This window comes from Meriones unguiculatus, chromosome 6 (genome assembly GCF_030254825.1).
Source record: "Meriones unguiculatus strain TT.TT164.6M chromosome 6, Bangor_MerUng_6.1, whole genome shotgun sequence".
NCBI classification, from domain to species: domain Eukaryota; kingdom Metazoa; phylum Chordata; class Mammalia; order Rodentia; family Muridae; genus Meriones; species Meriones unguiculatus.
Window position 1 is genome coordinate 21,835,765 of NC_083354.1, and position 13,006 is coordinate 21,848,770.

Sequence of the window (13,006 nt, forward strand, 5' to 3'; positions counted from 1 at the left end):
AGGGGTTCCGGACGGCACCTGCTACGGGGAGAACCCGAAAGTCAGGGCTGTTGTGGGCGCTCTGCGGCCGGCTGAGCCACCGAGGGCCACGCCCCAAAGGTCCCCTCGCCGGCTTCTTCGTGTGTAAACGGGGCTACGGTGCCGGTCGGTGAGCGTGGTTTTCGTTTTCCTAGGCTTCGCGGTGCGGCCAAGTCTTCCAGCGCCAAGCCTCGCGGGAGCAGTCGACGCGCTGCGGGAGGCGCGGCGGTCCCGACCGGCCTGCCCCAGCCCAGGGTCCCCAGAATCTGCCGCCGCCGCCCGGGGCGGCTCGAGTTGGGAAAGTCACTTCACGCCCCTGCGAGACTCTACGTTGGCAGCGGGTGGGCGCCAAGTCCCCGCCCTCCGGCTAGCATGGAGGCGGGGCCGGGCCGGGGGCGTGGCCAGCGGGGTGGGCGGGGGCAGCGGGGAAGGCGGAAGCCTCCCGTCTCCGGGCGGCGGCGGAACCAGGAGTCCGGATTTCCACGCTCTCTGGAGCGGGGCGCCGGGAGACGGCGGGTGGCAAAACCCGGCTCCCGGAAACCCTTGCTTTCTTTGACGCAAAGGCTCGGGACTCGGCAGCCGCCGTCTGCCCAGCGCCGGGCCAGGGACGACCCCAGACGGAGCCTCCGGAGTCCCTCCGCCCCGGAGCCCCGGCCGTCCCCGCCGCCGTCCTCGTGGCCATGGAGTGTCCGCACCTCAGCTCCAGCGTCTGCATCGCCCCGGACTCGGCCAAGTTCCCCAACGGCTCCCCGTCGTCCTGGTGCTGCAGCGGTGAGTGCGGCCCCGGGGCTGGCCGGCCGCGCACCCGAGGTCCGGGCTCTGGCCCGGGCCTTGCCGTCGAAGGGCCGTGGGCGAGCGGCGCGCGGCCTCGGGGGAGGCCGAGGGGAGCGGGCCGGGAGCGCGGGCCGAGGGGACGCGGCGCGGCGGGCGCGGTGGCGGCTCCTTTGTTTCGCGCGGCCCGACGGCCGGGCCGGCGGAGGGGAGGCCCGCGGGGGCCTGAGGCGAGCGCGCCGCGGCGGAGTGACGCGGCGGCCCGCGTCCCGGGGCTCCGCGGACCGAGGGGCCCCGCGTGCGGCCGCACGTGTGGCGGGGCCGGGCTCGCGGTCCCCCGCGGGCCGGGCCGGGGAAGCGCCGCGGTGCGGGCGCAGCTTTGTCTGGGCTGCCCGGCGCGCGGGCCCCTTCGGGTGGCGTTCCTCCCGGCTCCCACAGGCTCCTGTCCGTCGCAGCCCCCGAGCCGGCTGCGCTGGGGGCGGATCAGCCTGGGAGGGTGAAGTTTGAAAACAGGCTGCGGGCTCCGAAAGCTCGGGAGGACGCGGCCAACAGCTGCTCTGGAGGGCGGCTCGAGTTTGATGCCTTCGACGATTGTCCCGAGACCGTCTTTCGAGTTGCCCGGGGTTGCATTGGGAATTCCCTTGTGCGTGTGAGACGCTTCTTGGGTTTATGTTATGCTTTTGAGTTGCTTAAGCGTTAACTCCTTCTGCCCCTCTGGAAGCCCCGGTGCCCTCTCATTGTCTGCCCGGACTTAAGGTCGGACCGGCCACCCGGCTTTGATTACTTCCTGGTAGGGCCCTGGTGCCGACGCAGGTCTTTGTTTATGAGCTTTAAGATTATCACTGGCAGCTTGGGCTGTAGTGTAAAATAGGAATCGTGTGCATCGGAAATGAAGTTCGTTTGCAAAGCTGGGAGACAGTGGTATGATTGAGGGGAGGTTTCTCATCCTGGGTTGGATTGGAGCTAGGAAGGTAGTTTAGAGACTGCTTTAATACTTTTGACAGGTTACTTCTTCAAAGGTGATTATGTTCTTGAAGCAAAAAAAAAAAAAAAAAAAACGGGGTGACACGAAGAAAACTGTCCTTCAGGATAAGGAATAGAAGTGACTGCAGTCTTCCGGAGCTCCAAGACGTGGTGTCTTGCTTACCTTTGTAAAGTCAGGTGTCCTTTTCTGCTTGAAGCCTTTAAAAATTAACCAGTTAATAGGTTTCACAGGGCACTATTGCGGTTCCTTTGGTTTTAGAGATTAGGTCTCTATTATAGTCCACGGTGACTTAGAATTCGTAATTTTCCTGCCTCAGCCCTTGGAGTGCTGGGATTATAGGCATGTGCTGCCATGCTGGGCCAGCATTGAAGTTCTTTGTGGGAATGCAAGAACTTGTGTGAGTGGGTCCTTACCTGTACATACATTTTCAACAGTGAGCCTTGAACTTGGAAAATAACAACAAAAAAGTGTATCACACATGGACTCGTGGTCTGCCCTGTTAGCTAATTAGCTATAGCTCTGAGGCCACAGCTGAAGTTTTTCCAGAGTTCTCTCTCTCTCTCTCACACACACAAGACCACTAGGAAACACATACACCTCACAAGGAATGGGGAACTTCCTCTTGTTTATCTGTAGTCAACTCCAGGGATTCAGAGGTGGGTGCGTGAGCACAAGCCTGATTTTTTTTTTTTTTCCTATGTAAAATCCCATTAAACTTAGAAATGGCTTCATTGTGCACATACATCTAAAAAAAGACAAGAATTATGCAAGTGGCAGATATCCTGTTGTGAGTCAGTCTTGCCTCCATCAGTCAGGGAGTCCACTTTGACTGGGGAAAAGAGATGTAGCAGATGAAGTCTCTCGAGGAATTCAGCACATTAAAATAGAGCATAACTGGGAGACTTGTGCTGAAAACAACCACAAATTAATAATGGAAGGGTAATTTCTGTTGGGGCAGGGTGGCAGAGACATGCAGCAAATGGCAGTCTCTGACCCCACTTTGGAAGGGTGGGTCGAATCACTTGCATTTGTAGGGCCAGTAAAGGTAGTTTCACAACTCTGTGGGTGTTTTCTTTCTTCTCTCTCAAGCTCATTTCATTCCGGCCTCCTATTTTAAACCTGTTCGCATCCCTTCCTTGGTACAATCAAATGTTATTGTATTAAGCTTAATCATGTTTTGCCTGCCTGTAGTTTGAGTAATTAAATGATTGGTAAATCTGTGATGCCTTAACTAACTAACTCATCATTTTGTAGTGTTATGTACTCGGGCTTTTTTTTTTTTTAACTTCAACACATTATAATGTACATATTTATTTATTATTATTTTTGATAGGAGATTAAAAGTGTAGCCAGTATATTGATATAATGCTCCTGACTGGTATTGAATTTTACTCTCACTGAGGAGGAAGAAAATGCCCATTTTGGCACCTGGACAATAAAAGTAATGCCCCTACCTTATTTTCTTTGGGAGCTCAAAATTATACCCCAGTGAAATAGCCAAGCAAATTGCAAAAGACCAAAGCCCAGACTCTAGCAGGCAGTACCTCCTTGGACCAGCACTTCTGTTTTCTTGAGTGTGAGTTTCATTATGTCATCTGGAAAAAGAGCAGTATTGTGCGTGCGTGCGTGCGTGTGTGTGTGTGTGTGTGTGTGTGTGTGTGAAACTGCTGCTTTCTGGTGTCTAAGTAATTCATGTTATCATTGACTAGAACATTTTTATAACAAGGACACTGGAAATTGAATGTCTAAAGCCCATTAAAAGGAGCCCAGACACATTGGCTGTATGCTGAATTGTTTTACAAGGAGATATAGAGCTCATCAAGAGTGGGGGTAAGGAGTGATGTAACTTCAGAACTAACTAGAGCTGTTTAGCCGTGGAGAGCGCTGTGTTAGGTTATGTATTGTATGCTACAGTACTTTATACAACTTTCTGTTGTAAGACCTCTTTATAGTCTCAATATTTTTCAAAGCCCTAGATATTTGTGTAGCTTATACCTATTAATATCATACTAGAAATTAAAATTAAAACTAAATATTTACTGACTTAAATACAAGTAACAATAATAAATCTAATACTTGTTAACAGAAATGTCAGTTTATGCAAAACATTTTCAGAACAAAATTTTAATGGGAATAGTTTCTTAAGTTTATATGTTTTTGTAACTTTTTTTGTTTTTGTTTTTCAAGGCAGTGTAGCCTTGGCTGTCCTGGAATTCACTGTGTAGATCAGGCTGGCCTTGAACTCACTGAGATCGGCTTGCCTCTGCCACCACCACCCCTGTTTTTGTAACTTTATTTTCCTGGAAGACAGCTGGGTTCTCACATCTGCTTCTGCATGCAGTATCTTGAGATATCATACTTCACATATTATCTAGGAAACTCCACTTTGTGCTCTTGAGTGATTGAAACGAAACATTCAAAGTAATATAATAGAGCTGGGCAGTGATGGCACATGCCTTTAATTCCAGCACTCAGGAGGTAGAGGCGGGCAGATTTCTGTGAGTTTGAGGCCAGCCTGGTCCACAGAGCAAGTTCCAGGACAGCCAGGGCTACACATAGTGAAACCCTGTCTTGAAACACAAACAAACCAAAACAAAAAACCACCCAAAACAAAGTAATATAGTAATATCTTTTCTTTCTTTCTAAATGTCATCTATGAAAATACCTTTGACCTTCTGGATCCACTGAAAAGGTACCCCTGAAGTCTTAAGGTTCAAGATCCTATTATGAGATCTCATAGGTAATACGTTAGGGACACCTATTCTTATCAAACTTGCATTACAAAATTAGACAAATTCATGAGGCTGGTGACAGGTATGCATTTATAAAGAGTTTGAGTTTGAAATACATTAGCTGAGAAACAGATCATGGGGTCTAGTGGTTGCTTGCTCTCAAAGAAGTTAGTCTAATTTAGTTGAAGAGTCAGGAAGCTCACTGGTTAGAAGAGAAATCCATGTAGTGGTTGAAGGTAAATGTTGAAAATAGCAATCTCCTAATAAGGTAAAAGCAGATTTCTGCCTAATTGTGGCTAAGAGCATTCCGGTTTTAAATTACACAAGTTTAAATGAAAACTGGGCCAGTCTCTCAGTTGTGTTCTCTGCACACACCAGATGTTATTTTCAGGAATCAGAGACTTGGGCATTCCTTATTTTTGTAGGTGGAACATTTAATCACTGACAAGACAGGGATAAAACATGAAGTGCTCAAAAATATATATCCTAAACAATACTGTTTTAAACTAAGGAAAGCCAAGTACTTGTTTTTGTTTTTAAAGATTTATTTATTTATTATTTATACACTACTGTGCCTGCATGTAGGTCTACACACCAGAAGAGGGCATCAGATCTCATTGTAGATGGTTGTGAACCACCATGTGGTTGCTGGGAATTGAACTTAGAACCTTTGGAAGAACAGCCAGTGCTTGTAATCTCTGAGCCATCTCTCTAGCCCCATGTGGTTTTAAGGGGTTTAAAATGCTGTTGATTTGGAGCTGTTTTAGTAGGGAAGTCAGGAGAATCTCTCCCTGATTAATTCTTCAAAAGTTGAGGAAGCCCCTAAATTTCAAGTACTCTCACCCCTCAATCACTCTATTCAAGAAAAAGGAATGATTGGACTTGTTCTGCAGTTTGTGTTTGGAGGGGTTATTGGAGATAAACCTTTACTTTTTATTTTTTAAAGATCCTTTTAGTAGGATGAGGTGCCGACTGGTTCTTTGTCCGGGGTAATAAATTTGTAATGGACCGATCTGATAAAGGTAAGAGTCACCTTGATGGACTGATGGGTTATTTCGTATCTTATTTCTCTCAGCCTACATTTAAAGAAGATGAGTTTGTCCCTTGGACTAAATTCTCTAAATAGGATCAGTTATTTAGTTCGCCAAGGTTTAATGCATTCACTACTTTTAAGTTGCATTCTATTCTGTGTTTACTAAATATCTACAGCAGTGGTGTACTCAGCGAACACTTGCTTGATGAAGTTTTTTCACATAGATTATGAAATTATGTGTAACCTCGTATCGAGAATAAATGCAGATGAAGTGAGTTTATTCCCCAGAATGCTTTCCCTACCCTTCTCTTGCCAGCATGTTATCCAGAAAGCTGGCTTGTAAGCAGCTCATGGTCTTGTCAGCACAGAATTTGTAGTCTTTGGCAGTGTGGGCTTATAGATGAGCAGATGGAAATTTAGTTGTCAGTGAACAGGGTCATTTAAGTCAATGGGTCAATAGTCTTCATACTGATTTGAATATTAATATTTGAACTTTGTGTACTTGCTGAAGAATTTGAACTATCTTGTAGTAATATTTGTAAAGATTAAGTCAATGGAGTTGTCTTTCTAGTCATGTTGGCAGTGCTCTTCCACACCCCAACCCCAGAACCTTAAACAGCCTCAGCCTGTTCCCACAGTCTCTAAGTGACTGGTAGTGGATTTGAAAACCCTGGAGCTGACCGTGTGCTCTGTGTTTGACAAGGCTGAGCCATGCCTGTTTCTTCTGTGATTATATGTTATTTTCCAAGCAGTATACTGAGTATATGAAGAACATCCTGCATGGCTTAAGCAGAGGGAAATGTTGGGCTGAGGGAGGAATTAGAACTTTTGTTTTCCTGGAGCTCATTTACCCTCAAGATAATTATAACCATTCTTTATATTGATACCATTAACAGTAAGATTTTATAATTCCTCATTGAAATTTAATTTCTAGTGGTGTGTGTGTGTGTGTGTGTGTGTGTGTGTGAGAGAAGCACTAGAGATTAGAAGTTAACTTTCAGGAATTGGCCCTCTCCTTCCCAGTGATGTAAGGTTATCAGGCATGGTGGCATGTGCCTTTGCCTGCTGAACCATATTGTGGGCCTCCTCAATTGCTGCAGTTCTTCACTGGAATATGAAAGATTTGTTTGTGCTCTTTCAAACTAGATGTAGAGATGCTAACAGCTTTATGGTATTCGTAGGCAGTAAGCAAAATAATGAGTACTTAGTATCTAAGTGAGTAATTTAAATTTCTCTTTTAAAATTTGAGTCCTCTTCTGTGGGAATAATTTACATGTGAAGTTTTCCTTAATGTTTATTTCCTCCTTGAGCACTTCCTTCTTGTTTAACATACATTTCCAGTGGGGGGAAAATCAGTCTTTGATTAAGCTGTAGTTTCAAACTTGTATAAATGTTTTGTGTTCAGCCCAGGCTTGAGAAGGGATTTAGTAAGAAGCTTTGCAGCAGAGAATGTGTGCTCTGCAGTCTGTTGGTGTTCGGTTTATTATATCCTTTTCAGATAGGAGAGCAAATGCTCTAGGTGTTTCCATACGGCTTTCCTGGACAGATGGCTGAGGAGGAAGTACTTTGATAGATTCTCAGTGGGGGCTGGTACTTGGAGGGTGTGCTTGTGATGAATCTTACCTTGATTGACAGTTGAGAATGCTGAGAATAGTTTCAACTGCAGTAACAGCTTGTTCATCTTACCTGGATTTGTCTTGTGCCAAGACCTCTCAAGATGCTCTGAGATTTTTATGTAACAGTCTGTTTTGGAAATGTAGGGAGGACTTGATGTCGTTGAGGCTCAAAAGGTATTAACCAAAAAAAGTATTCACTGCAGTCTTCTTTTGAAATCTGCGGCAATTGCTGAATGAACTTTGGCTTAGAAACTTGTAAATAAAAACCATCTTTTTAAACTACCAGGAGTCTGCAGATGTTATTATCTATAGTAATTCTAGATGTTTTCTTTTTTTTAAACATTCTTAAGATTTATTTATTTATACAGCATTCTGCCTGCATGTGTGCCTGCACACCAGATCTCGCTATAGATTGTTATGAGCCACCATGTAGTTGCTGGGAATTGAACTCAGGACCTTTGGGAGAATAGCCAGTGTTTTTAACCTTTGAGCCATCTTTCCAGCCCCCCCCCCATATGTTTTCTTATTGATTATTTTTACTGATTAGGAGGAGAACTGAAAACATATAAAGTAACTTCAAAGCAGCTTGGTAGCATTTAATTCTGAATAATTTAGTTAACCACCCATCCTTGTAGTTTTTCCTGATTTATAGATTGTGAAACTGAGACAAAGGTTAGGAGTTGCTTAAGATGTTCTGGGATATTAAAAGATAGCCCAAAGCTTAAGCTCAACTGTTCAAACTGTTACCTTGTCTTTTGGGGACTGAGGTCTTTATTTTATCATTCAGAAACTTAATGCTTAGTAACTTAAAGGACTTAAAGGGCTTGGAAACCTGCTTGAAATGAAAGGAGATACTTGGAAAATTTTTGATATAAGAATATGTTTTAAATTTTATATCTTAAAAATTACTCATTTTAAAATTTGGTATTTGACTTCTGTGATCCAATTGATTAAAGTGCTAGCAAATTTTCACAAAGAATTGTTTATATAAATGGGAAGAAAATAGCTTTGAAAGTCAGCTTCATTATGCTCAAGTCTTTTTATTTTTATTTCTTTTTGTAGACTGAAATTCACCACACAGACATAACAGTTCCCACAATATAGGTACAGAAAAAAAATGCAGTTTGGTTATTTAAAAAAAAAAGTCAGTTGAGTTCCCTTCCCCTTGCTGGTTTCATCTTCCCCTTTCTCTGTGTAGTCTTGGTTGTCCTGGACTCACTTTGTAGACCAGGCTGGCCTCGAACTCACAGAGATCTGCCTGCCTCTGCTTCCCTGAGTGCTGGGATTAAAGGTGTGTGCCACTGAGCCCGCCTGCTGGTTTTATTTTATTTCTAATACAGGAGGTTTTTGGTGGTGGAGTTTGTGCCCTGTAGAAGAGGGAGAGATTTCTGAAACTATGGAATTTTGCTTTTGCCTCTGATAATTTGGAGGTTATCTGAAATCTGCCTTTAAGCCACATGTTGGTTACATTTAGTTATAGGCTAATATTTTCCAGGTGTATTTCCTTAGAAGTTAATTACAATCTTTAGATTGCAGGTCTTAAGACAGATTCCCTCCTTGTGAGGCGCACTGAGGTGTGTGTGTTCACAGATGCATAAACACGTGAGCTCGGGAAAGCAGTTTCAGATTTTGAAAACTACTGTTGAAATTAAATTTGGGCAGTTGTGGTACATACCTTTAATCCTAACACTTGGGAGCTTGAGGCCAGCCTGGTCTACAAAGTGAATTCTAGGATCGCCAGGGCTACACAGAGAAACTCTGTCTCTAAAACAAAAAACAAAACAAACAAACAAAAAAAGGAAATTAAACATGTACATTACAAAATGAATGTGCACTTGTCTTAAATGGTTGTGTTAGATAGATACTTCACAATAAACTGTAGCTAACTTAATTTTACAAGCTTCTATGAGAAGGGAATTGGGTGTTTATTTTTAAGATAAACCAGTGCATGTGCATATCTTTTAAGAGATATTATAGCCAACTGGATTTTTATCTGCTTAGGATTGAGTAGCTCTATCAGTGATGTATTTTCCATTCTTGAGTCGATACTGTGTCTTGCTTTTCTTTTCTTCTAGATAACCTTCCTTGTAGAAATCTGCTTGCCTTTTTATCTTTGACCTGCCCTCAAGACTGGCTTCTAGGGACTTCTTATACTCTTTTTCTCATCCTTAAGAAGAGAGTGCTGTATTTTTGTAGGCTTGATGCATCTAGTTGTAAGATAGTACACTGTTTAGTTTCTTTAAGTCTTTCCTTGCTGACTAATAGGTTTCGGTTTTGACTTACTGATTTTGAGAGAGTGTCTCTCTCTGGCCTTGATCTGTGGCGGTGCTCCTGCCTCTCAGCCTCCCATGTAGCTCGGAGTAGGCCATCACACCTGGCTGGGAAGTAGTAACTTGGATAAGTTTTTGAAGAGCAAAGTAAATTTTTTAGGAAACAACTTTCTATAATGAAATGTTTCCCTATGGTCATAGATATTTTACAAAAATCTTTTAGTATACTAGGTGTTTTAAAGGAACCAGATAGGGAGCTGGCGAGATGACTTAGTGGTTGAGAGCACTGGCTACTCTTCCAAAGGTTTGATTCCAGCACCCACATGGCAGCTTACAACTGTATAACTCCTTCCAGGGAATCTGACACCCTCTTCTGACTTTCCCAGACAGCAGGCATGCACATGCTGTCCAGAGAAACAGGCAGGCAGAACACCTATACGCATGAATTAGAGACGTAAAAAGCTGTGTTACAGAGCCCTTAGAACAACTTTATTATTGATAAGAGAATTTAACATTTTACTTTCATGTAGTAAACTTTGGATTTAGTTGAAATTTGATTTACTTCAAGCTAAGTCTTTGAGTTAGTCTGGTTACTAACAGTGAGCTACATCAGCGTTTCTTTTCTTTTCCTCTCTCTCTACTTCCCTCCTTCCACTCCCTCTCTCCTTCCTTCCTTCCTTCCTTCCTCCCTCCCTCCCTCCCTCCCTCCCTCTCTCTCTGTTTCTTTCTTTTCTTTCTTCTGGTTTTTTGAGACAGGGTTTCTCTGTGTGGTCCTGTCCGTCCTGGAACTTACTCTGTAGACCAGGCTGCCCTGGAACTCAGAGCTCTGCCTGCATCTGCGTCCTAAGTGCTGGGATTAAAGGTGTGCACCATCATTGCCAGGCCCAACATCAGCATTTCTAAGTTGTAATAACATTCTAAATTGTAATAACAGATCAAGCCTCACCTGATATGTGTACAATAGCTACTTAGGTTCAACATTCATTGTGAGAAGTTAGTCCTAAGGGTTTAAATTCATTGTTTTTATTTATTGATTTTTAGTATTTTTGTTTGGTTGTTTTAGATCCTCATTAAAAAGTAGTTTTTCAGGTCTAAAAATATTTAATAGATATATATTTTGGAAGACTGTCAGATTTGAAATTGTATCTGTTCTAAAAAGAAATCCAACCTTTGGTTTTTGTTAAGTAATACTAGCTATTTCAAAAATAGTTAATTCTTGTGGAGTTGCAGGTGACTGGTAGAATATTGGGGCACTAGAGAGGTGGCTCAGAGGACCGACCTGTTCTCAGCCCACACCACAGGACTCACAGCAGCCTGTAACTCTAGCACAGGGGATCTGAATTCTCAAGGACACAGACACATGCAGATAATTAAAAATATAAATCTTTACAAAAAAATGAAATGTTGTAAATCTCATTTGGGATCATTTAAATAAATACATGCTTAATTTGTATTTTTTTCTGTTTCTTTGTAGACAGTCCCATTAATTTTAAAAGAATAAAGTTCCCATTCCAGCCTACCAGTAAATGTTAGTATGGAAATTTCCCCACTTTGTGCTTTAGCATTAACCTTTATTACAAAATCAAAAGAAACTAGAAAGAAATGTTAAACCTGTTGTTCTCTGAAGAAAGAAAGTCTTATGCTAAGAGATCTATAGATTTCAGGGCCTGGATAGATGGGTCAGAGGTTAAGAGCACTCATTGTTCTTCCAGAGGACATAGGTTCAATTCCCAAAACCCATATGTGGCTCATGACCATCCTAACTCCAGTTCCAAGGGATCCAGTGCCTTCTGGCCTCTGCAGACACTGCATGCACAGGGCACACGGACATACATGCAGGCAAAGCACCTACACACAAAACCAGGTGTTTTTAAAATGAGGTCTGTAAATATCATAGTTATTTTCTATACTTACAGGTAGGAGTTCTTCCTTAATGCATATACATTTTTTCTTAACTTGTTTTTATTTTGAAATAACAATTGTATAGTGCTTATATTGACTTATTTCTTTTAAAGAAATCATTACTATTTAACTGTGTATTGTTGGCAGAGGCATAGATTTTTTTTTTTTTTAGCTTGTGTTCTTTATTTATGTAGCATTCTGCCTGCATGCCTTCACACCAGAAAAGGACACCGGATTTCACTATAGATGGTTATGAGTCACCATGTGGTTGCTGGGAATTGAACTCAGGACCGTTGGAAGAACAGCCAGTGTTCTTAACCTCTGAGCTGTCTCTTTCGCCCCAGAGGCATAGTATTTTTACATCAGATCTTCTATACTAAATACACGGAAACATGTATGCTAGATTTTCTTAAGTGATTCATGGCTTTTGTTTTTATTCTCTATGTAATCAGCCTCTTAGGGGAAGTTATTTTTGAAACAATATTAAACTCTTAGTAATTTTTATGTAGCTATTTGTGTCTGGTTTCCCAGGCACGAAAATGTCCCATTCTGACTGTAATTTAGTGATCTGCTGTGGCTTTAATAGTTATTGGTTCCCACTTAGGTAGAGATTCAGTGCAGGATTTAAGCTGAAGATTGGCAGAGTAGAAGCAACCTTACAGATTTTTTTTTTTTCCAGAATAGGTCTGAACAAAAGTTTGAGTTTCTCAAAGAAGGAATAATAACAGGTTTCTTTAGCATGTTACAGTTTTGAGAATGTGGTTTCATTCTATATGTTGTTGAAAAGTGATTTTAGAAGTCCTCTTAAAATTAGAGTGAAATACTTGAGCCGTTTGGGCAATAAGCCTGATGATCAGTTTGCCTTGATGTGGGAGTCAGCAGGACCAGATGCCCTCTCTTTTCTAGCTCTGTAGGTTTCTGGATCTGTTAACATATAGATGATAAAGTTTGGCCAGCATTGAAATTACATTTGCTTTAGAAGAGAAGGAAAAATTAGTGTAAAAGTAATAGGAATTGGCCTGGACCCAAATGATGAACTACTATTGGAAATTTTATGCTTTTTACTATGTTTTAGGCTTCCCCCTCCCCCATGATTCTCTTATTATACTGCTTAGGATCTGACCCAGGCTCTTGTACACACTAGGCAAGCACTCTACCCAAGTCCTGACAATTTTTAAATTAAAATATTATTTGGGAAAGTTCATGAATTTCTATGACCATTACACTCTTTAAAAATTAGTCTTTAGAAAAACAGTTGTGGACTTTGATAGAAAAACAGTTTCCTTCTCGCCTGTCAGGCCTGCTGTCTATAGCCATCTCCCAGCTTTGCTCGGTGTGCATACTCTCTCATAACTCCCCGAGTACTTGGCAGAACCCAGTTATTGATGAGTTTGAGGCTTTATTTCTGGCCCCCTTTCTGCAGTCCATGACTGCTGTTTACCCTGCTGTTGCCTGTCTTCACTTCCTAACATAATGAGAGAACACATTTGCTTAATGAAGTGACTCATTTTTCTTTCTTTTTCAACATTCGCTTTTCCTTAATCATTGTCTGTTTTAGAATTGTTTAACTTTTGACATTTTCTCCCAGGTGTTCATATAAATTGGTCAAGGGTGGTGGCTGGTACTGTGTTCCTGCCTCTGTAGCAGGCTAGATAATCTTCCTTTTTCTGGAGACCTTT

The 13,006-nt window shown here is 42.6% G+C and overlaps 1 protein-coding gene across 5 annotated transcripts in view; it reads left to right on the top strand.

The window, feature by feature from the left end:
• The first annotated feature begins 479 nt into the window (after positions 1-479).
• The window catches only part of Usp3 (ubiquitin specific peptidase 3), a 77,839-nt gene continuing 65,312 nt past the window's right edge, over positions 480-13,006 (top strand). Inside the window, exon 1 of one of the 5 annotated variants that reach the window (XM_060384857.1) lies at positions 480-789. In XM_060384857.1, coding sequence (XP_060240840.1) covers positions 699-789 — 91 coding nt within the window. In that variant the 5' untranslated portion in view covers positions 480-698. Of the gene's footprint in view, positions 790-1,343; positions 1,433-5,494; positions 5,529-13,006 lie in introns of those variants that run through there. The other 4 variants (XM_060384856.1, XM_060384854.1, XM_060384858.1 and 1 more) reach the window with 4 other exon arrangements.